General features: G+C 34.9%; 1 protein-coding gene across 1 annotated transcript in view; it reads left to right on the top strand.

Annotated features, from left to right (window-relative positions):
• ZBTB10 (zinc finger and BTB domain containing 10) overlaps positions 1-26,079 on the top strand; it is a 128,063-nt gene that overhangs the window by 80,443 nt on the left and 21,541 nt on the right. Inside the window, exon 2 of the mRNA XM_044682447.1 lies at positions 3,630-4,548. Coding sequence (XP_044538382.1) covers positions 3,630-4,548 — 919 coding nt within the window. The remainder of the gene's footprint in view (positions 1-3,629; positions 4,549-26,079) is intronic.

The following is a 26,079-nucleotide window of genomic DNA, read 5'->3' as shown; positions in this document are numbered from 1 at the left end:
CAAGTGACTTGCCCAGGGTTACACAGCTGGGAAGTGTCTTAAGGCCATATTTGAACCTAAGACCTCCCATCTCTAGGCCTGGCTCTCAATCCACTGAGCTACCCAGCTGCCCCCAGAGTGTCAGGTTTTAGTTTTATTAAAATATTTTTAAACAGTTTAGTTGTAGAGCTCTCTGTTAGATGCTTACCACTCATTAACTTGGCTGTTAGCTAAAAAGTATGATTTCTTCTTTCATCTCATGGTCACAAAAGTAGTAATAATCATTTGATCAAGTGATAAAATTAAAAATAATTTTTAGGGCAAATAGTAAAGTAAAATGTATGGTTGATTATAGTCATTGATTCATTCTGTAACTCACTTCTAAATTCCAAAGTACTTTAATTATTTCACTTATTCTTACAACATTGTAGGGGGTAGGTCATTGATACCACCTGCCATTTGTATAGTATTTTAATATTCTTACAAAGTTCTTTTCTACAACTTTGAGTTATATTGTGCAAGTATTGTCTCATTTTTTACTGATGAAGACACCACAGCTGAAAAAGGCAAAGTAATTTGTCCACTAAACACCACATCCAGAATTGCTTGAGGTATATATATAGTACATGTAAAATTCATGTAATAGATGAGGAAATGGATCTAGAACTAGGAGGGCCTTTTTTTTTAAACAGTCTTATCTAGTCCAACATCTTTATTTTAGAAATGAAAAAATTGAAACAGACAGGTTGTGACAAGCCCAAGATCACGGAATCAAGTGACTCCCAAATTCAGTTTTCTTTCTACATGTAGCAGCAACTCAGATTGTGGTTCCTTGTGATTACCTAGCTAGTTATTGGAGAAGCCAGGACTGGACCCAGCATTAAAAAGAATTAAGTAAATGTTAGATTAATTTGGGGGAGGGTAATAAAAGTCACAACTCTTCTGAGCCTAGACTCTCCTAAAGAGCTTTTTTTTTTCTGTAGCTAAAATTAATGCAATTTTCTGTAAATGGATCTTTAAATTAGTTGGTTGATCTATTCACAGAACTCTGTGTGCTTTTAAAAAACAAAAGCCACAGGAGTAATGAGTACTATCATGCTTGGTTTCAAAAGAGAGAAATAGAACCAATTGAGTGAAAAAGTTATAAGGAGGTTGATTTCAGTTCATTATAGGGAGGGACTTTATAAAAATTCCAAATTATCAAAAAATGTATTGGAAATGCATTGGATTTGAAGCTTGAGAAAAGACATTGCAATATGTTTCTGTATGGCCTCAGGCAAATAACCTCACCTAATCTCTCAACTTCAGTAATTTTTAGTCTTATCCTTGGCACTGACAGTCTTTTGGCAGAGGTGAAATGACCACGTGTAAGAAATATTATAGATGTTAAAGTATGGGTTGGTTTTCTCTTCCTTCCAATTCTTACTTTTTCATGACTATTCTTGTCTCAGAAGCCATAAACTAATACTCTAAAAATACCTACCTCTATAAAGTCTTGGACTATATCTGATTCTTCAAATTGTTCTTCTTCAACTAATTTTAATATGTTGGTAATTAAAAAAAAAACTATGGGTACTTTTCTTTTAAAAATTATTTTCAACATTCCACTTCTGCATACTGATAACCCTTCACCAAAGAAAAATCCTCCTATTCTAGGACTTGCCCACTAAAATAAATTTTAAGAAAACCAAATTGTTTGACCTCTTAAATTTTATTGATCTGTTTTCTGCTTTTTAAAGGTCTCATCAAAATATTGTACTCTTTTAATTAAGTAATATTGTCACTTTTTTATAGTTGCTATGTAATGCCTAATTCTTGTCTTTAAATAAAATTAAATTTCTCTTTGGGGATATGATTTTAAGGAAAAGCATTTCCAGTTTTTGTCCACAAGAGTACACACATCTTGACTTGACAAGCTTCAATTGAAGGGCATGTTTAACAGCTGCTAATAACAAGCATATGGCATGGTGCTACTATTTAAATTTGAGTAGGAAGTATTGAACACAAAAGCATAGAAAACTTTAAAACTGTTTGATAACCAAATAATCCAAACAGTAAGAAAATAATTTTAATTTACTTCAGGAACATTCTGGTTTGGATATGTATTTGATGTGCACAAATTTTCAGGTGTGAATGGCCCCAATTAATTTTTATCTTTATAATATGTAGATCATGGAATAAATTTTGTTCTTCCTCCTGTTTCTTTGGGGTTTTTTGTTTGTTTGTTTTTCCATATCTTGGTATAAAAGCAGCTTATTGAATGAGTGAAAGCTCTTTCCATCTCTGTATGTTAACTACTCATCTCTAACTTTTGATGTATTTTGACACTCACTAGAGGTACTGAGATGTCCAGTGACTGGTGCCTTTGGTCACTCAACTAGTAACGGGAGCTAGACTTGGACCTGACTGTGATTCCAAGGCCAGCTTTTATGGATTGGTGACACACTGCCTTCCTCCCCCTCATAGTAAACTTTTAAAAAATATTGCTTAAGAGAAAATACTTTCCTAGTTTAAAATGAGATCAGCATTTTTCTTTTCATCTTTCCAGTTAGCAGTATATTTAATTCTTCTTGCAAAAGATGATTCATTCTTATACTTAGTGTCAGTTTTACAAAAAAGTGTATAAGTTTTAACTGAAGCTAAGACCTATCAATTTTAGATTTTTAAATATACCTACAATCTATTATTTATGCAGTAGTTTTTGAAGAAGTTGAAAACGTGCTTCACATATTATCTCACTATTATTTCTCCTGTGAAGCAAATAGCTACAGATATTATTCCCAAACATTACTTAAATGAGAAAATGGATTCAGGCTGTGATTTGGCCATTTTGAACTCACCTCTTTCCTGATTCCAGTGCTCTTTCTTTCTACTTTGACAGTGTGCCTTTTAAGGGGAGAATAACATTGTAAAGAGGATTGTAAGATTAATATAGGCAGGAAAAGGTTCCTTTTAAAAATATACATATATATCAATATAATAATTAGAACCCAAGAATTTTCAAAAGAATACACATTACTTGTGCTAGCTTTTCATCCAGAAATAAAAGTTTAAATCTTAGACCCAGATTAAAGAGCTTTACAAATAGGGGGAAATATATATACATTCTGAATTGAAGAAATTCAATTTTGTCAGGTTGGTGAAGTAGAAAAAAATCCTGGGTTAGATTTTTAGTTCTAATACCTTAGTTTCCACATATGAACATGGTTAATGCTATTTAAGCTATCTTTTTTAACAGCTGGCTCATAATTTTTATGAACGGTGAAAGGATTTAGAACCATGAGTTCCTTAATGCCCTCCTATATCTGCTCAAACAGATACATCAGAAGCTGGATATTTCTTTTCGTATTTTCCTGAAATTTGTCCCATATTCAGTGCTATCACAGATACTGGAACTCTGTTTTGTTTTTTGTTTGTTTTTTGTTTTTCCTTAGGGAGAGAATGTTTTTTCCTTTCCCCATGTCTTCCTCACTCCCATGTTTGTGAGAGAAGCCCAAAATGTGGTTCATATGAACAAATTGGTGTGTTTAATGATTGTTTTCTTAAAAGAATAACAGCACTGCAAATTATTCATTTTATTCAAGGTAACATTAGAACTTTAAAAAGGAAATTTATTTCAAATTCACATTTGTTTTTCTGTCTAATTATAGGAATCAGAAGGAGTACCATCAGAATCAACTAATGAAGAGGGATACTGTGATTATAACAGTCGGCCAAATGAGAACTCTTACTGTTATCAACTTCTTCAAGAACTAAATAATCAGAGGAAGAAAGGCATTCTTTGTGATGTCGACATTGTGGTGAGCGGACGAGTTTTCAGAGCTCACAAGAACATCCTGGTTGCAGGCAGCCGTTATTTCAAGAGTCTCTATTGCTTTACAAACAAAGAAAATCTTCCAAACAAAGAAAACCATAACCAAACCACTGTTACCCATTTAGATGTTGCTGCAGTTCAAGGTTTTTCAGTCATCTTGGACTTCTTGTATTCTGGTAGTCTGTCGCTTAATAGCCAAAATGCCATTGAAGTAATGTCAGTGGCCAGCTACCTTCAGATGACTGAAGTTGTTCAAACTTGCCGCAATTTTATTAAAGATGCCTTAAATATAAGCATAAAGTCAGAAGCTCCAGAGTCTGTAGTTGTGGACTATAACCGGAGATCTATTAGTAGAGATGGTTTGCCTTCATCAAGGGATCAGAAGGTTGCCAGATTTTGGGCAACTCGAAATCTTACAAATTTGGCAAGTAGTATAAAAAGTGAAAATGATGGTTGCAGTATTGATGAGGGCCAAATAGAAAACTACCAAATGAATGACTGTAGTTGGGTCCAGGATAGTTCACCTGAAACTGCTGAAAGCGAATCCCAAGGTCATTCAAAAGTGTTTGTTTGGAATGATATGGGTTCACAGGGAATGCAAGAAACTGGCAAAGCAAGAAGAAAAAACCAAACTACAAAAAGATTTATTTATAATATACCACCTAATAATGAAGAGAACTTAGAAGATTGCTCAGTGATGCAGACATCTGCTTCTTACCAAGAAGAGGATTTGCAATTTATTAAGGAAGAGCCAGGTAACTATTTAATTATTTGGAATTTTGAAAGTGTTTTAGTTCTCTTCTGCTTTCTGTTGAAAAATTTACTGCTTATATCTTATATATTAATGAAACAGAGGTAGGTATTAGAATACTGTTACAAATGCATCTGTAAATGAACTGATGTGATTAATCAATTTAAATGTATTTTTAAAAATATGTCAGAAACACTTCTTTTCTTTGCTGTTTGCATTGTGCTAACTTTTAAACTCAGTTGAGTATGTGGGAGAAGAAAGGTAGTTCATATTGAGTCTTGAATTTCCCTTAGTTATTAATTCCTTTCAACTAATAGATCCAGCACTATTAGATGCCAATGGTTTGTTGTTTTTTAAACCCTTACCTTCTGTCTTAGAATTAATACTTTGTTTTGGTTCTTAGGCAGAAGAATAATAAGGTCTAGGCAGTGAGAGTTAAATGACTTGCCTAAGGTTACACAGGTAGGAAGTGTCCAAAGCCAGATTTGAGCCCAGGATCTTCCATGTCTAGTCCTGACTCTATCCACTGAGCCACCTAACTGCCCCTAGTTGTCAATGTTAAATTCCTATATTTAGCAACAAATATTTATTATTTATAATTGCACTTTTTCTATTGAAATTATTTTATGTTTAAAGAATTATGACCATTTCAGAAATGATAACTTATGGTATAGATGATAGGGAAGATTATAAACCTCCATAGGGTTGTAGTTTGTTTTAAACTGAATGCTTCTGTCTCATTAAACTTAGAGTAGCCGGATGTCTATATTAGTGTAGGATATATAGCTCTATATATATATTAGAGGGGGATAAAGTGAAGTGAGCAAAGCCTTTCTATAGAAAGATTTTAGGTCGATGAATTTCCTTTGCAATACTATCTGTTCCTAATTCTGGTTTATTTGAAGAAGCAGCCCAGTGGCTTTGAGGTTTCCTATCTATGCCTCAGACTTGTCCACCACGGTCAGATATGATTTAATGCTCATGTTGCCTCAGAATTGTGACTTGTTGAATGTGTGATATACTTGAAAAATCTGGTAGCTGTTGGCAACCATGTTAACTTACCTGCAGTGATCATGCTAGTGCTGCCTTTCTGTTAGTAAAGAAGCTCTCTTTAGTTCCCAAAGGGACAGTTTTTCCTTTTTGTTTTTTTTTTTGGGTGAACTGGTTCATCTGATGGTATTAGTTTTGGCATGTGTGTGTTTTTTTTTTTTTAAATAGAAATGTACTTTGATTGTAGATAACATACTTTCTGTTCTACAGCTTTCTGTTGAGGGTAAGAACTAATTTTTAAAAGCCTTTTAAGATGCCATTTATCAGCTAGGTGGCTTAGTGGATAGAGAGTGCCCAACCTTGAGTCAGGAGGACCTGGGTTCAAATCTAGCTTCAGACACTTCCTGGAGTGTTTGCCCCTGGGCAAGTCACTTAACCCCAGTTGCCTAGCTCTTATCGTTCTTATGCCTTAGAATCAATATCCATCCATTCAAAAGCAGAAGGTAAGGGTCTTTATTTTTAAAGACACCGCTTAGAGAAGTAAAATCCTATAGATAGGTTTTGTTTCTTTTTAAAAAGAAAGTGACCTTTCTACCAGCCTAATTGTTAATATAGAGGATCTCAAAGTAGGTCTTGAAAATTAGATTTTTACCAATAGACAGGAGGTATGTGCTATACAGGATGTATATAAAAAGGCAGAAAGGTTACTTGCTGGAATGGTGAGGGAATAAACTTATATATAGCCTGCCTGCTCTGTGCTAGGCAAAGGGTTGTTAGCTTTACAAAAGTTGGACCTGAAATCAGGGAGAGCTGATTCTGGTACTTACAAGCTATGTGGACATAGGCAAGACACTTAACCTTTCTTAAGTCTGTGAAGTAGGAATAGCAACAGGAGTTAAATAATCTCTGAATTTTGTGAGGTTCATATAAAGTTCAGTATTAAATAGATGTCAGTGATTTTAATTTTTGTTATTCCTGGCTTTTTTAAGCCATTTAGGCTTAAAAGTTTACTTTCTTGAAGTCCTGTCTTAGTGGTTCTTTAGGGGGCAGTAGAATTAAGGTGTCTTGAGGATAGAGACTTTGATTTTGTCTGTCTCCTTCCTTCCTTTAAAGCACAGTGAATTAGTAGATGCTTAATAAGTAACTGCTTGTTGAATTAATGAATTAAATCCTTTATGTGCTTTATTTTTTTCTTGTCTTAAAAGTATAAAACTTAATAGTCTACTTTATTCAAAAGAGGATTAACTTGAATTTCAGATTGATGACTTAACAATAGTTTGGCATAGTCCATTTATGGTATCAGCTGTTTTTCACACAACTTAACAGTGGTTCTAAATACTAGACTCCTAGTTTTATGTGGCAAGAAGGGAGAGTGCTACTGCAGAAATCCCTTCTTCAGTATCTTGTTAGATGGCTGTTCAGCTCTGTTTGAATATTTGCACTGACAACTACTTATTAGATGAGGATCATGGAATCATAAACTGAGTCTAGTGGGTCAGATACTTGTTTAGGACAGAAAATTGGGTTTTGAATTTGTCTCCTTTCCTCTTTGTGTCCAGTGCCTTCTGAAGCAACAAGCAAATGATTTGTTTTTTTAAGTTATTTTTCTCGATTTATTTAAAGACTGCTATCCTTTCATTTTTTCTGGGCTAAACGGCATTAATTCCTGTAGTTCTAATTACATAAGTGGAATTTTCTCCTTGCTATAATTGGAATTGCATTTATTTTCATTCCATCATAGTACTGTAGATTTTTTGGGCTCAAGAAAGGGACTTCAAGAGTTCTCTCTACCTGAAAAGAGCAGTGAGTTTGAAGGGAAAGAACTTAGGTTAAATTACAGACTCTGTCACTTACTTTCTATGTGACTTTGGGAAAACCATTTTTGTTTCCTCACCTGTAAAATGTGATGGGGGCGGGGGGGGGGCACTGCAAGCTCTCTAATGTTCCATCCAGTAAGAAATCTAATTCAATTCCTAGTCCCTCATTTTCAGCTAAAGCTACACAGGGCACAGAGTCCAGAGCAAGAGTACAAAGCCAGGTTTTTGAGCAGCATATTTAGGGTTTTTTTCTTTCACCATGCTGCTATCAGTATATGGTGTCTAGAACTGAATATAGCATTCTAGACATGGTCTGACCACCATGTATCATCCAAGTGGGACTCTTTTCTTTTAGGAGCATTAGACTTCTAGTAAATAGTTTTAGATCTATAGATATTGTAGTAGAAAAATACTAACCAGAAAGAAATGAGACCCATATCTTTAGGGTCACTTCTAGCACTAATGTTCTATGATTCTGTAAGCATTAATTAAAGACAGAAAAGGTTTGGTGTGTTTCTATTAAAAAACTAGAATTTTGGGAATTACTACTAAAATGTCTTAATTATAGTTAAAACTACTTTGATATATAGTTGGGAGAACAATTACCAGATAAGTTAATAATATAGAGACCAGAGGATTTGGAATTTCAGTTCTATGTATTAATTATGGACTTTCTATTTTACTAGATTGGTTATTGTTCATCACAAGTAGAGTAGAACATCTTTTTAGATTAGGCTCTACCTCTATAGCTTATACATTACTTTTGGGTTCATGAAAGGGAATTTTTATGATTTAAAAATTTTTAGAAATAGATTTTTTTGTTTATAAAGAAGTGAGTTAGATTAAACCATATTGTATGAATAACTATCAAAGTAAAAATGAAATTAAAGCCATCTATAGTCATATGAAAAAATTGATTAAAGAAATGAAAATTAAAACTGAGATACTGACCCACATCCATCATGTTGGCTAGCATGTCAGAAAGGAAAATTAAAACTATTTGAGCGGTTGTGGAAAAATAGGGACACTAATTCACTATTAGTGGAGTTGTGAACTGGTTCAACCATTTTGGGAAACAATTTGGAACTATACCCAAAGGAATAAGAAGCTGGACATACCTTTTCCACTCAGCAATAATTGTATTAGGTCTGTACCTCAAAGAGATTAAAGGAAAAGGAGACCTATTTGTACAAAAATTTTTATAGCAGTTCTTTTTGTGATGGCAAAGAATTGGACATTGAGGATATGCCCATCATTTGGGGTTGTGATAGAATTCTATTGTGTTATAAGAAATGATGAGCAGGATGGTTTTAGAAAGACCTTTGTGAAGTGAGCAAATATTTTAAAGTATGATCAACTGTGAAAGATTTGACTACTCTGATCAATACAGTAAATTAACCAAGACAATTGCAAAGGACACATGATAACTGCTGTTCACCTTCAGAGAGAGAATTGAGTAACGCTGATTGCAAATTACATTTTTTTCACTCTTTTTTGCCAGCATGGCTAATATGGACATGTGTTTTGAATGATTTCACATTTATAATTGATATCATTGCCTTTCTCAGTAAATAGAAATGGGGCTGGAGAGAAGACAGAATCTGGCACTTAACATTTAAAAAAACACCAAAAATAAATAAATTTGGGGGGAATGCAAAAAAGAAAAGTAAAAATGGGAAACTGCATTATTTTTTTTAAATCCTTACCTTCTGCCATAGAATAGATAAAGATAGTAAGTTGTCAGTTTCAAAAAGAGTGGTAGAGTAGGCTGTTTTCGTTCAGGGTCACACAGCTTGAGGTTATATTTGAACCCAGAATCTCATTTCTTTAGACCTGGCTCTGAATTCACTGAGCACCTGGCTGAAACCAGCCTAGAGTAATTTGAGGGAGACTTAACCACCCTATAACTTTCTAGCCTTTAGGGTTGGAGGGGTGGAATAAGTGCCAAGTGCTCAACCTCTAGGTATACTTGAGGAAAGAGATTGCTTCTCTTGGTCTCTCTTGGAGGGACCATAGTGTTTTGCATAGAATAAGCACTCCCTATATGTTTTGTTGACCTTATGTTAATAGTTATACTATTTTTTAAAAAGTCTGTTCTCTTAGTATCCTCCTACCCACCTACCCTACCCTACCAGAGAGAGGAAGGGCAATGGTTATATTCCCAACCAAGGAATAATGTGAAACTTTTCTAGAAATTTCCACAAATACTATTTTAAGTGAAATATCAGTAACATAATTGTATATCTTACAGTTTTCTAAAGTAAATACAGATCAATTAGCTGGCACAATAGAGTAACTATCACAATTACATTCAAAACTATCATTTTGTAATGCTTTCCTGGACATAATTTTTTAGAAGTGTTTATTTTTATTTTTACTTGCTTTTTATGTAAGGTAAAGAAATCACCTATATATAGGAAGGTAGCAGAACTCTTTGGGTAGATTAAGCTATGCATTTAGTCTTCTTACTGCTTACTTGACACTGGGCCTCCTCATTGTTCCAGGAACTAGACATTCCATCCTGCATGCAAAAGGCATTTTCTTTGGCTCTCCACCATACCTGTAATGCTTTCTCTCCTCATCTCTGTCTTACTGGCTTATCTGGCCTCTTTTAAGCCCCAACTAATACATCTTCTACCAGAAGCCTTTTCCAACCCCTCTTAATACTAGTGCCTTCTTTCTGTTGATTATTTCCTCCTATTTATCTTATAGATAGCTTGTTCTTTTGTTTGCCTTTTTTTTTTTTTTTTAATCCCCAGTGCTTGGCTTATATAGTGGGTGGTTAATAAAGGTTTGTTGACTGACACTTTCCCTTTTTTTTAAAATCATCTGTGCCAAACTGAATACCTAATTTTTTGCAAAAAAGTTTAGCTTAAGTGCCACCTTCTACATGAAGCTTTTCTTGATGGTCCTCAAAATTAACTTTTAAAGAGATAGAAAAATAAAAGTACATCCTGCCTTGATAAAATTGTAAGTTACTTAAGGGCAAAGACTTCTGATTTTTGTTTTTGTATCTTAACATTTTACACAATGTGAGCTAGGTAGTTTAGTGGAGAGAACTCTGGGCCTGTAGTTAGAAAGTTAGAAAGACTCAGTTCAACCAGACACTTTTTAGCTTCATGTCACTTGGGCAAGTCATTTGACCTCTATCTCAGTTTTCTCAACTGTAAAATAGAGATAATAGTACTACAGAAGGGTTGTTATGAGGGTCAAATAAGATAGTATGTGTAAAACACTTAGTAGCAACACTACTAAGTGTCTAGCACATAGTAGGTACTTAGTGTTTGTTGTCCCCCACCCAATTTAGCTAATGTTTGCTCACCCATTAAGCAAATTAAATGATTAATTTAAAATCAATACCAGCAATTTTATATTTTATATATCAAGTATTTTAGAAACCAGGAACACAGATTTTGTTTTTTGTTGCTGTTTCAACAGCACTATCATTTTGCTCTAGCTTGCTTTTTGTAATGTGTGTTGCTTTAAAAATATTCATACAATTTATCAACACTGGCTAAATTTTTCCTTTGTTGATTTCTTCCCCTGTATTGTGTTCACCTCAAAGCTTTGGTTTGAATTGGTAGTTAAATTTAGCATATAGCATAGAACTTCCCTATTATAACTAAGCATGGTTCTGAGATCTTTCTATTCATGCCCAAGTTCCGCAACCTCTTATAGTCATCCTTAATAACTCTTATCTCTTCCCTCAGTATTCATATTTATTCCCATAGTTGTCAAGTTGTTTTGATCTTACCTTCCTGCAGTATCTAACAATTGAACCTTTTTTCCCATTCCCTAATCTTCTATTATAGTTTAGGTTTCCATACTCTTTAGCTTGGGTTATTATAGTAAGCTAAGTGGTTTCCTTTTCTACAGGTTCTTCTCTCTCCAGACTAACCTTCCTAAAATCCAGAACCAGCCATATTACAACCTCTATTCCCATTCCATTTTTTGATTCCCTGTTTTCTTTGGAGAAACAGGAAATCCTCCTGGCATTTAAATCACTTCACAGTTTAGCTGTTTTGGTACTGGCCTTCATACCCATTCTCTTGCTACTTTCCCTGTACATAACATTTCATTTCTTGACTTTCCTTTTGCTCAAGAAGTTTCATGTAGCTGAAATTACTTTGTATTTATTTGTTAGGTACATGCTATATCTTTCCAGTAGATTGTAAGCTTCTCCAGGGCAGGTTCTGTTTCCCTTTGTCTGTTTCCCCAGGGATTTGCACATAATTCAGTAAGTGCTTTGTAAATATTTGTTAAATTTAATCTTATTTCCGGTTGAACAGAGACTACCAGATGTCCTAAAGATTCTCTAATAATAGAGTATAAACATGATTAGAGTAATACAGCATTAGGGCAGCTAGGTGGCCCAGTGGATAGAGTACTAGACTCAGAACCAGAAAGACTTAACTTCTTAAATTCAAATCTGGTCTCAGACACTTAATTAGCTGTATGACCCTGGGCAAGTCACTTAACCCTATTTGCCTCAGTTCCTCATCTGTAAAAAGAGCTAGAGAAGGAAATGGTAAATCACTTCATATCTTTGCCAGGAAAACCTCAAGTGAAGTCATGTAGAGTTGTATTTGACTGAAACAACAAATACTGCATTAAAAGATTTAAACATGGTTTGAGATCATAATGTCAACTTATCTTCATAACAGGATATACATCTTTAGGCATAGTATCTTTTCTTTGTTTCCTATCCCTTCTAGACCTTCTCCCTTAATTAACTCCACATAATTTCTTTCTTTGCCACATTCAATTTAAGCCATTAGCTCTATCAGTACTAGTTTTTTGGAATCGGTGATTATATATATCAACTTAGTTAGGGAAAATTAATCACTTTTTAAATAAAAATATGCATTGTTCTTTTATTATAACCTTATGGTTAGGAATATGTGATTTGGTGAGGGGTTACCCTTCAATAATGCAGATTCTCTTTTTCTTAAGGTAGTAGAGTTTGAGTTTCTGAGGCCCAGAATGTGTCACTTGGTAGTGTTATTATGAACAGATTGGGCAAATAAACAATCCATTGCTGAAAACATCTTCAAAGACTTTACATCTTGGACTTGTCAGTTTTGCCAGAGCATTTGCTTTGTGTAGGTCAGTAGCCTTTTGGAACCCAAGATTACTTGTGACCATACTTTGATGGAATAAGTCACTAATGGCCTTGACAAAACTGTAATTTGTATATTCTCAATTTTTGCTTGTACTTTTGCAGTAATCCCCTACGTAGTCTCCCTGCCTCAGATCTTTTCCCACTCCATTTTATCCTCCATATTGTTGCCAGAGTGATTTTTCTTAAGCAAAGACCTGACCAATAAACTTCAGTGCTTCCCTTTTATTACTCAAGTTCAAATATAAATATTAACACCTGTGTTTGGCATTTGAAGTTTTCAATTTGCCCTTTCTCTTCTATTCTTACACATTACTTCCCTTCAGCATTCTACAGTCTAACAACGATAATAATAAATAACAGCTAAAATTTATATAGTGCTTTAAGATTTGCGAAGTGCTTTGCACAATCCCATTTGATCCTTTTTAACAGTTCTGAGAGGTAGATGCTGTTATTTCCTTCATTTTACAGGTGAGGAAGTGGAGATAGAGGTTCAGTCACACAACCAGCACTCAGGCAAGATTTAATTTTGGGTCTTCTAACTCCCAAGTCCAAAGATGTATGGACTGAGCTATCTAGCTGCCAGTATTACACTACTTGCCATTTCTCTCATACAGTGCTCTTTCTATAGCTATGCAGGGGGGCTCACAAACAGCTTGAAGTTACAGTTTGGGTAGGTGGACTTGAAAATCTTCTCCAGTGCCGGCCTAGGTACTGGTGCCTTTGCTTGTCTCTTCCCCCCACCCCACCCCCTTTCTGTCTTCTAAGACAGAATAGTGGCAAGGGCATGGCAGTCCTGGTTAAGTGACATGTCCATCATCACACAGGAGATCACATTTGAACCCAGGTCCTCCCAACTCCAGACCTGGTGCTCTAACCACTGTGTTGCCCCTTTTTAGGGTGATTTTGCATCCATACCTATTTTTGTACCTGTTGTTTGGGATGGGAATGTTTTATTTTTATTTCTGTCAGTATCCTCTGTGCATTAGCATGTCTAATTGGCACATAGTAAGTACTTAATAAATACTTGTTGACTCATTGTATATACAACTACACAAAATGGAGGAAGGGGAAAATATAAAGTATTTCTCATCCACTTTGAAATAATAATAGATTTTAAACTAGGGAAAGCAGCTGGAGGCTCTAGGCTTGGAGTCTTCAATAACATCTCGAAACTGTCTCAGAACTGTTTGTATCCTATGTAGGGCAGACAATGTGGTTGTAGAATAAGCATTAGACTTGGAGTTAAGATCTGGGTTCAAATTCCACCTCTTATTAGACACTGACTGATCTTTTTTCCACATCTGTAAAATAAGCATAATAATACCAACAATACTTAGCTTTTGTAAATTTTGTAAACCTTAGCTAAATGTTAATTATTTCATTGAGGAGGCTTTGTACTCAGTTTGGGCTAAATGTAATTAGTAGAATTTTTTATTGATCTGTTTTTAGTGTTTCTTACCAAAAGAGTCCTTTTGGATGAATGAATGAATGAAAAACTCATTTAAGTGCTTTGTGCCAAACGCTGTCCTAAGAAATAGTTATGCAAACACAAAAGCCAACTGAGTTTTTCATTCTAATAGAGGAAGAAACTCTTGGGGTGGGGGTGTAGGGGAAGATAGTCTGGGGGCAGTGTAGTCAGAAGGCAATTTTTGGAATACGAAATTGTTCCAGTGCTCTCAGGATATATTGATCCTACCAGTAACTTGAAATTCCTATCAAAATGATACAGCTCTATACCTAAAAGCTGTCAGATAAAGAAACTTGCAAAAAGAAAGTCATTTACTTTTTAAAAAAGAATTCCATTTACTTAAAAAAAGCATTTGGGTAGTGAACCAGTCTCTAAGTTAAAGCCAAATTGACATGTGGGTCCTCCCTACAATTGTAGCCATTCTAACAACCCTGTTCTTGTTATCTTTGCCTTCATCATCTACCTTATATAGCCTGCTCTGTAATTTTACATTCTTAAATCATCTCTTCTCTTGCTGTTTTTCTGAATGTGACCAACTTTCTGATAAGATTTCTTTTTTTTTTTTTTTTTAAACCCTTGTACTTCTGGTGTATTGTCTCATAGGTGGAAGATTGGTAAGGGTGGGCAATGGGGGTCAAGTGACCTGCCCAGGGTCACGCAGCTGGGAAGTGGCTGAGGCCGGGTTTGAACCTAGGACCTTCTGTCTCTAGGCCTGACTCTCACTCCACTGAGCTACCCAGCTGCCCTGTTGAGATTTCTTAAATGAATAACCCTTACTATTTCTTACCTGCTAAACATTGATGGTAATATTTCAGCCCATTTACACACCTTCTGTGCATTTCTCCATATCCCTTTGTCTCTGCAGTTTTGAATCTTCGAAGATTGTGGTGTTCTATTTCTCAGTATCACCAGGAAAAAATGCTGAGTTTCAAAAGGTAGCTTTTTGTGTCCCAACAAAGTTGGATTGTAATATATAGGCAAACATAAATAATTAGAATCCATATTCCTATGTACTTATGAGCTATGTGTTTTCAATGCACATAGTTATTTTCTAAAGCATTTAAAATACAATATAAACAAAGTAGTAATTTAAACAATTCACTTAAAAATCCACCCTGACATGGAAGATAATGAAATAATGCTTACTATATCCCCTTAAGCATTGTAGAATTTTGGTTTCACTTAGCTGTGAATGTGTGACTTTAGAGATAAAGCATCTTTAATAGCCTAAAGAGATGAAAATTCATAGACACCATTCTGGCCTCCTGCTGTGGCTCTGATCCTTTGTATACAGCTGTTTGAAACCCTTTTCTTAAATTCCTAAAGTGGTTGGTACAGTTACCTGATTCTGGAACCATTTTACAGTCAACTAAAAGCAGCACGCCATTACTACTCTAATCATTGTTCTCATCTAGTATAATTCATCCCAACATAAAAATTTGACATTTTGAAAAGCTACATGTTATGAATAACACTGAAATAATGGTTGTGTTTTTGCGTGGGCAGTGGTGGTAGCACTTTTTCCTATGTAAGGCAGTACAAATATGAAGCAGCTGTGTGAAAAGCAGATAAATTTTGAGTTGGCCTTCCCCTAAATTTTATTTATTCTTTTTTAAAACCCTTAACTTCTGTGTATTGGCTCCTAGGGGGAAGAGTGGTAAGGGTGGGCAATGGGGGTCAAGTGACTCGCCCAGGGTCACACAGCTGGGAAGTGTCTGAGGCCGGATTCGAACCTCCCATCTCTAGGCCTGACTCTCAATCCACTGAGCTACCCAGCTGCCCCCTTCCCCTAAATTTTGAAGAGAAATAAGTGGAGACTAGTGAGGGAATGGCACTTTATTTATTTAGATTGGAAATTTTTAATTAGTTGATTTAGAATACTTTTCTGTGGTTACATGATTCATGTTCTTTCCTTCCCTTCCCCCTCCAATAGCCAGTGAGTAATTCCACTGGGTTTTTACATGTATCATTGATTAAGAACTATTTCCATATTCATATTTGTATTAGGGTGATCACTTAGAGTCTACATCCCCAATCATATCCCCATCGACCCATGTGATCAAGCAGTTGTTTTTCTTCTGTGTTTCTACTTCCATAGTTCTTTCTCATAAGTACCTCAGATTTGTCCCGGTTTACTGCACTGCTGCTAGTAGAGAAGTCCATTACATTCTATTTTACCACAGTGTATCAGTTTGAATTCCAGTTTTGCCTGTTAGGAGTCCTTTACTCCTTTTCCTCTTGGTATTACTTCCTTGTATTTCTAGTAATACACTTGTTGCTCAAGGTGAAAATCTCCAGGATGTTTATATTTTAATAGAAAAGTTAAATGTTCTTCCACTCTTCAAGGCACATTTTTGATTCCTGGACTGCTGAAATCAGAAGTTTATGGTTGTATTTTTCTTTGCTCTTAGAGGGGAAATGGGGGAACTACATTAGGCTAAGGTGGCTCTCCCATTGCTTTCTTCCCCTCAAAATAAAGAAGTTTTAATCCTTACTTTGGAAGGGATGTTAACTCTTGTTAGGAGAAAAGGAAAGCCTTTAGATAGTTCCAAGGAATATTGCTATTTTCAATTGTACCACATTTTTGTTTATATGTGTGTGTATATAAGTGTTACCTATTTCTTAATCAGTTCCCTAAATATCTTAGAAATGAAAACTATCAGAGAAACTTATTACAAAATTTTACTGCCAATTTCCTTTTATTTTGGCTGACTTGGTTTTGCTTATGTACAAACTTTTGGAATTTTATTTCATCAAATATGTACTACTTACCTCCTGTGAAACAGCTGCTTGTTTTGGTCACGACCTCTTTCCATGCTTCTCTGATTTGTTTGTGGTGATACCCTTCATGTGCAAATCATATAGATATTTTATAATGTGAGATCTCTACCTCCCTTCTGCCAAACTGCTATCTAGTTTTTCCCAACAGTTTTTATTGAATAGTAAGTTCTTGCCTTTGGAGCCTAGGATCTTTGGGTTTGTCAAACATTAGGCTGTATTGTTAGTGTGCATCTGTATGTTGTGTACCTAATCTGTTCCATTGATCCTCTTATTTCTTACCTAGTACCAAATTGTTTTGATAATTGCTACTTTGAAGAATAGTATGACCTGGTGTTTCCTCCCTTCCCTCTTTTTGTTCATTATTTTCCCTTAAGATAGTTGATATTTTGTGCTTTCTTTGGATTTTATTATTTTCTAGCTCTATGAAAGTAGTTCTTTGATAGTTTAGTAAGGGCACTGAATAATAAGTAAACTAATTTAGGTAGTGTTGTCATTTTATTTATTAATACTGGGCATTATCCCTGAACAATTAAAACTTATACAGTTATCTAGGTTTTTATTTGGTAAAGAGTGCTTTATAATTGTGTTCATATAGTTCCCAATGAGTTAGGGCAAGTAGACTGCTGAGTTATTATACATTTATCTTAAAGAGAATTTCTAGCTCTTCCTACTGGATTTTTTTGATTATATGATTATATTATGGGAATGTAGCTTATCTTCAACTTGGCTTAAGTTTGATTAGTTTTTCTAGTTGGTGCTCTTCTGTTCTCTAATTAAACCATGTATATCATTGGTAAAAACTATTTGTTTTTTTTTTTTTTTGTTGTTGTTGTTGTTTTCTGGTGTTCTTTAACTAGAATGGATGTTACAATAATGATTTATAGTTTATAATTTTCTTAACATTGAACCAACCTACATTACTGGTATGATATAAATCTAATCTGGTCACATTATATAATCTTCCGTGATAATGTCTGTTATGGTCTCCTTGAAATTTTGGCCTAAATATTCATCAGGGATATTCTTTGGTCTGTGATTTTCTGTTTTGTGTCTCTTTAATAATGTAAGTATCAGGACTATATAGAGATTTAGGTAAGATTCCTTTATTTCCTATTTTTTTTTCAGTTTATGTACTGTGATAAAATTATTCTCTTTCTAGTCCTATGTCTTTTTGTTTGTTTTGGTTTCAAATTTATTTATGACTTGTTCAATCTCTTCTGAAATATAGCTATTTGAGACCTCTATTTCCTATACTTTTAATTGGGCAATTAATATCTTTGTAAATATTAACCCATTTCATTTAGATCATCAGTTTTATTGGCTTACAATTAGATGAAATAGTTTAAAGTAATTTCTTTCAATTCTTTATTGGTTGTGAACTTGACTTTTGGTTTTTCATTCTTAATACTGAAAAATTTGTTTTTAATCAAGTTATTAGCTAGTGGCCGAGTTCCCAGCTTTATTTGTTCATTTGGGATATTTTTGTTTTCCATTTTGTTAATCCTTTTGTTTTTCAGGATTTCTGTTTCAGTTTTTGACTTTTTGGTGGGGATGATGGGTGGTATTTTTTTAGTTGTATTCCCAGTTTGTTGATCTACTCTTTCCTTATTGAAGAAAGTATCTAGAGATATAAACTTTACCCCTAATCAGTCACGCAATTTGAAGGTGCACTAGCAATGGATGAATAGGGAAGATCTAATAAGGCCTTTTTTGGCAAGTGATGAAATTAATAACTTAGAAATATTCTTTTCAAATAACCTTTTTTGCTCATGGCTTGGGCATCCTTCCCTAGTATAAAAAATACGAATGAGGCTTTGAATTTTTGGGTGAACTGTTAGAAGATTTTTCCTATAATTTGAAATTATAGTAGTTATAGATCATTTTTTGTATGCCATATCCTTAATTCTTCCTCAGCCTGGTGTAGGTTGGGATTATCACTTCCATTTTATATAGAGAAAACAGAAGCATAACAAGTCACATAACTATCAAGTAGCAGACCCTGGATTTTAGTACTTCTAGTTTAATGTTCTTTTATGTTTATCACTAGAATTAGGATCATGTATTTTATTTTTTGAAACAAAATTGCTTACTTGTCTCCAACTTTGGTCAAGCTTTTAGTCTTCAAAAGAAGCTGACTGTATACAGAAGTAATATGGATTTGCCATCTGTTGGGGACATTGAGTATTTCCTCATACTTACAAACAAAACTCACTGCTTTGTTAAATGAATGATTGGTTGCCTGTTTACATGACTGCTAATGGATGCATCAGCATATTCTAGAATTCTAGGATAACCAACCTCAATGTATTGTGGTGAAATAAAAATGTAGTATCTGTATTTTTTTTGACAAATTTCCCCATACCTTCTTGTAAAATAGTATTTTTAGGACAAAATGTTTCATACTTGGCATATTTGAAAAATAATGGAAACTGTTCAGTTTACAGAATTTACAATCTTGTTAATTTATTCAAACCACTGAACTGACTAGACAGGTAAAATTGATAATAGGAATGTAGATCTTGAGCTGGAAAGGACCTTGAATCCACCAAAGGGCGTCATCTAGTCTAGCTCCTTCTCTTGACAGATTAGAAAATTTAGGCCCAGAGAGAGGTTAAGTGATTTGCCCATCATCACACTGGTAGTTAATAATAGAACAGAGATGAGATTTGAACCTAAGATCTCCACCCCCCCCCAATTTAGAATCCAGTGTTCTTTTCATTGTACCAGGAGGTACCCCACCTCCAACCCCCCCCTTTTTTAAACTTTTTTCCCCACAATTATATATACAAAAATTGTTTTGATGATTTCTGACATTTTGTGATTCAGATTCTCCCTCCCTTTCCCCTCCCTAAGGTGGTAAATGATTTGTTATAGGTTATACCAGTGCTTTGATGCAATTCATATTTCCATATTATCCATGCCATAACTGAACATTCCCCTAGTCTTTTAAAAACATCAGCAGGAAATCTAGCATTTACTTAGATGAGTTATTTTGCCTTTTTTTTTTATGCCAAAAACCAGTGTAGGATGTATGTTTGGTGTCCTTAATTTCTTGTTAAAAATTAATCCCTAGGGACAAGCGATAGATGTCTTAGTGGATTGAGAGCCAGACCTAGAAACTAGAGGTCCTGGGTTCAAATGTGGCTTCAGACACTTCCTAGCTGTGTGACCTGACCCTAGGCAAATCACTTAAGCCCATTGCCTGGCTCTTAACTACTCTTCTGCCTTAGAACCAATACATAGAATCTTAGAATCAATAGATTCTAAGACAGAAGGTAAAGGTTTTTTTTTTAAAAATGTGAATCCCTGGTGAAACCTTATAGGTTGCATTCTGTAACTAAACATCTGATTTCTAGAACTAGAATCCACCTCAAGACATCTAGTCCCTTATAAGGGAACTGAAGTTAAGGAGGTTATTACCTATAAGATAACAGATCAGAAGTAGAATTTGAACCCATGTGTGCTATTAATGATGCAGCAGTTGCAAGTGGAAGCTAGCAAGGATTCCCTCAAATTGAGCCTGGCATATACAAATACAATTTCTTCTTTTGAGAAGCTGGATAGATTGGCAGATGAGAGCAGTGCTTTATGTGGCACAGTGACTTGGTAAAAAGCACTGAATCTGGGTTCCAGGGCCAGGGGAGGGATGGTAATAAGTATTTATATGACATTTACTCCGTTTCAGGTACCCTGCTAAGTGCTTTTTACAAAAATCATGGCCAAGTCACAGTCTTTTTCAGACTTTGTTTCCTCATCTCGAAAATGGTTAATTATTTACCTTGAAAGGTTGTTAGGATCAGATGAAATAATTATATTTAAAGTATTTACTACTATGATTTTCATGTACTATATCTTGATCACAGCAAAGTATATGATAATCCTTATGGCAAAGATACTGAAACCTGAACCGGTTAATAGTACCATTAGATAGCCACATAAATAGAATCACCCAAGAGAGTTTAATTAATGACTGGGCTCTCTTGGAGGAGAATTGTTAGAGGACTCTTGATTTTTTTTGGGGGGGGTCCTCATCAGTGAAACATTTTATCTATGATTTGGATAAAGACAATAAGAAGCATGCTAGTCAGTCTTGCAAATGACACACGTCTTAAGTGTTTTGTTTAGTTGCCAATCAGATCAGTAAGAGCCAGTATTGTCCTCACCTCTTTAGAATACATTGCTAAAATATGGAAAAAAAACAAAAACAAGGCACATCTACACTTGATTTTGCTTTCTGTGAAATGGATTTTAAGAGGGACTCTGACACACTGGAGAATGGTCAAGAGTCTGGAAACTATGGTACTCTGGGAAGAGCACTAAGATCTTGAACCAGAGGACCAAAGTTTGAGTCTTGGCTTTATTTCTCCCTAACTTACACAAAAGGACTTGGAAAGTCCCTTTTATCATAAATCCTATGGTCCTATGACCATGTTGTCAGAGGAATGATTGGACCCTGGGGGGTTGTTAAGCATTGTACAATCTTCAGGTATTTTAGAAAGGCTGTCCTTGTGTGTCTGGAATGTACTCTTTTAGAACTTCCTTACTTCAATCATAAGACCATAGATTTAGAACTGGAAGGAACCTTAAAGGTCAGCTAGTTCAACCTTCTCATTTTACAAAGAATTTGAAATCAGTGCATCAGTGACTTGCCCCAAATTGATACAGGTGGTTATAAAAATAATTCACATTTATGTAGCATCTTAAGGTTTTCAAAAGCACTTCACACACATTATCTGATTTGATAAAGGTGGTAGATAATGAATCTGGAATCTTCCTACACCTTCAATTCCAAATCCAACTTTGTTTCCAGAGCTCTTTTTTGAAGTCCTTGTTTCAAGACTTCGTAAAAAACTCTAAAGCTTTTCTGTCTTTCATAGCTAGCTGAAAGCTTCAAATTTTCTTAGAGCAGTAGTGTCAGAGCCACTTTTACTACTTTGGAAAACCATAAGTTAATATTATCTTCATTATATGTTGTTTTTATTTATTACATTAAAAAATAACTCTTGTTTTAGAATTGATAGTATCAGTTCTAAGGCAGAAGACCAGTAAGGGCAAGACATTTGGGATTAAGTGATTTGCCCAAGGTCACACAGATAGGATGTTTGAGTGTTTGAACCCAGAACTCCTGTCTCTAGGCCTGGCTCTTTATCCACCAAGTTACTTAATTGCCCCTCTCCAATTACTTTTTTTTTTTAAACCCTTACCTTCCGTCTTGGAGTCAATACTGTGTATTGGCTCCAAGGCAGAAGAGTGGTAAGGGTAGGCAATGGGGGTCAAGTGACTTGCCCAGGGTCACATGGCTGGGAAGTGTCTGAGGCCAGATTTGAACCTAGGACCTCCCATCTCTAGGCCTGGCTCTCAATCCACTGAGCTACCCAGCTGCCCCCTCCAATTACTTTTTAAGCTGGTTCCAGCCGCAGCCTTAAGTACTCTTTATCCTTGAGTACTTTGGATTTCTCCTGTACCCCCTTTAAGTCTCTCTTAAGTCTGTGGCCCCATTATATCCAGCTCTCCTACCCCATACCTCATCCTTAAAAATATAAGCTCTTTAAGGGAAAAGTTGTTATTCTTAGTTCCCAGCTCCAGTACTGTGCCCTATATAGTAGTTACTTTAAAAAATTGATATGATTTTTGATGTAGAAGAGGACAGAGCCAGGTGGTCCATTTAACAAGAAAGGAAATTATACATTAGATGTTTCAGCTCAATCTGAAGATAAGTTTGTTTAAACTTTCCACTGAGGAATAGGCTTCTGGTGGAATCAGCTCCACTGTCATTAAAAGTATTCAAATAATAATCATCTATTGAGACTTTCATGAGAGATTCTTTTATTGTTGGTTGGATGTTCTATTAAATTGGGTGCTGTTAATATTTTTGTGTTATGGACATCTTTGGCAGTCCAGTGAAGTCAATGGATCCCTTCTTTTTTAAAAAATTAATTTTAAAATTTTCTTTATTTTATTCCAGTAACAAATCTACATATAAGTTTTCCAAGATTACATAATTCATGTTGTCTCCCTCTTCTCTTTCCTTCCCTCTCCCATAGTTGACAAGCAATTCCACTGGATTTTACATGTATTTTTACTCAAAACCTATTTCCATATTCATTTTTTAATAGAGTAATCTTTTAAAACCAGAATCCCAAGTCATATACCCAAATAAACAAGAGATAAATCATATTTTCTTCTGCATCTCTACTCCAACAGCTCTTTCTTTAGATATGGATAGCATTCTTTTCATGAATTCCTCAGCATTGTTCTGGATCATTGCCTTGCTGTTTGTAGCAGTGTTCCATTTCTGTGTACAGTGCTCTGGTTCTACTAATTTCACTCTGCATCAGTTCATGTAGATCTTTCTAGTTCTTATAGAAATCAACCATTTCATCATTCCTTATAGCACACAGTACCATATACCACTTGTTCAGCTATTCATCAATTGAGGGACAGCTCTTTAGTTTCCAGTTCTTTGCCACCACAAAAGCATAGCTATAAATATTTTTGTACAAATAGGTCCTTTGCCATTTTTGAAAAAAATCTCTTTGGGATACAGACCTTTTAATTTGGGCATAATTCCAAATTGTCTTCCAGAACAGTTGGATCAATTCATACCTCCACTAGCAATACATTAGTGTCCCCAATTTTGCCACAGTCCCTCCAGCATCCTTTATTGTCACATTAGCCAATCTGTTAGGTGTAAGTTAGTATCTCAAAGTTGTTTTGATTTGTATTTCTCTAATCAGGAGGGATTTAGAACACTTTTTATATAATTTTTCATATGATTTAAATGGAACCCATCTTAAGCACCTATGGTTTGCTAGGGATACAAAGAAAAGCAGGAATTTAGTCTAATCTGCTGGAGAGAATGTGCAAAATAACTGTACAAACAAGATTCAGACAACCCTCTACTTTCATGTAAAATTCTTAGAAAAATGGCACAAAAGTCAAAAAAGAATGTAGATATATTGAATCTGTGGGAAATAAATTAGGTTCCTTCAACCACCAAAAAATGTACTTTCAGTAAAGAATACTGAAGATATGCATATAATTATAAGAAAATATTAATTCTGTAAGCATGTACTTTTCCTAACACAATAACCATGAAATAACCTATAAAATGTAGTATACAAAATAAAATTGGCAACATGCAAAACATTCTGCTGTTCCCCCCGTCTCCCCCCCCCCCCCCAATTCCTTGGAATTCTGGGACTGTTTGTGCTGGCATGTCAGTTTTTAAAACCATTGATTTCAAGACAAAATATTCATTTTTCAAAGCATATGAAATCTATAGTACCACAAATACTTTCCCTCTTTTTTGCAGATAAAACAAATCTATTTAATACCAAACTCCTGGGCCAACAGTAGCTGTAGACATTCTATCATCACATAGTTTATCTAACAACTCTATTTTTTCACTAAGTTACAATACTGACTTCACACACTTGGGCTTAGAACTCATAATTGCAACATAAAACATGAGTTTTAAAGGCAAATGATGAAAATAAGCAGTGAATGCATAAGGACTTCTTTACAACAGATAAAGTGAATAAGACCAGTATAGTGCCAGTAAGGTAACAGCCACTCCACAATTTCACATTAGGTATAGCTGTTGAGACTGTACATATAGGATCAGTTGGAGATAATCACTAGGGAAGAGGAATTGGGAAAGTTTTTTTTATAAGTGGGATGTTAGCCTTACATTTGAAAGAAGAGATAAGGAAAGAGAGGATTCAGGGTTGTGGGATAGCCAGTGAAAATGCTTGAAGTCAGGAGACTGAATATTTGTGGAATATTTTGTGCAAGGAACAGCAAGCCAGTGTCTTATCAAAGAAAGTGGTAGGAGTAAGGGATAAGAAGACAGGAAGGGTATAAAGGGGCCAGGTTATGAAGGGCTTTCAGTGCCAAACAAGATTTTTAAAATTTGGTCTTAATGGTGATAGGGGATCAATGGAGATTTTTTTAAAATGGAAGTGGGGAAGAAAGAATGTTTAGTTAGACTTGGACTTTTAGAAAGATTGTTCCGAGAGCTGAGTGGAGGAGGAGGAGGAGGATGTACTGGAGTGAGAGAAAATTTGAGGCGCATTAATGTTCTTAAATGGCATAAAGGAAAATATGATAATAAAGGAAATACTATAAAACTAAAAAAAAAAGCTAGTTCCCAGATTCCAGTAAAAACTCTTAGACTAAATAAATTGGTTTTTCTTACAACAGTTTCTTTGAAATTTCATATAATCCTTTCTGTATGTAATATATTAAGGCAGGAATTGGGACAATATAATTCATTAAGCAAGGCCACGCTTGTATTAAAATTTTTGTTAGAACCAGTATTTTCAATAAGATGACAATAAACCCAAGTTCATTTGTAGGATTTCATATTGTTGATTAAAGAAACCCATAAGATAGGTAGCTTATTTCAGTCTTGAAAATTAGGAAAATTCAAAGAATGAAATAAAAACATATAGTTGTCACCATATTAAATATTATTGGCTGAAAAGACAGTTTAAGCAAATAGGCATATTACTTTTACTTTGTCTCTTTTTTCCCTTTTCTTCTTAGCCTCTGGAGCCTGCTTCCCATCTGTTATAAATAAAATGTATATTTTTTTGGAATTGAAGGGCTTTATTATATTTTACCAAGTTTAAAATATCTTGAAGATGACCACAAGTGCAAGGAGCATGTTTCTGTTTAACTTTTAATGTTAACTTATTAGTGTTCTGGACTTAGCAATATTTGTAAAAATAGTCATTTGAGTTAATGATCAAAGTATCCTTTTTCAGAAAAATTTCTATGATTACAGAACAAACAACTAGTATTATGTAGGCATGTGTTTTGACTATATCTGTTCAAAAGTTGTTTCCTTCTCTCTCCCCTCTCTTAGTTTCTCTCCTAAACTAAAGTTACCTAAAGCCTTACAACTATACTTGGCTACTAGAGGCAGCTGATGGCACAGTGGATAGGGTGCTGGGCTCAGTCCCAAGTTCATATTTGACCTCAGGCACTTACTAGTTGTATGTCCTTGGAGAAGTCACTTAATATCTGGTTGACCCAGTTTCCTTAACTATAAAATGGGGATAATAATGCCCAATTCACAGGGTTGTTGTGAGGATTAGATAATATATATATATATATATATATATTTTTTTTTTTTAAACACACCTTATCTTCTTGCTTCCCAAATGTAGGAAGTCCTTTCAGGAGCAGCTAAGTGGCTCAGTGAATTAAGAGCCAGGCCCCAAGATAAAAGGATCTGGGTTCAAATGTGACCTCAGACTATACCTGGGCAAGTCACTTAACCCCCATTGTCTGACTTTTACCATTTGTCTGCCTTGGAACCAATACTTAGTATTGATTCTAAGTGAGGGC

This window comes from Gracilinanus agilis, chromosome 1, assembly GCF_016433145.1.
Source record: "Gracilinanus agilis isolate LMUSP501 chromosome 1, AgileGrace, whole genome shotgun sequence".
Lineage (NCBI taxonomy): Eukaryota > Metazoa > Chordata > Mammalia > Didelphimorphia > Didelphidae > Gracilinanus > Gracilinanus agilis.
The sequence above is the reverse complement of the archived record's forward strand: the minus strand, read 5'-3'. Positions and strand labels throughout refer to the sequence as shown.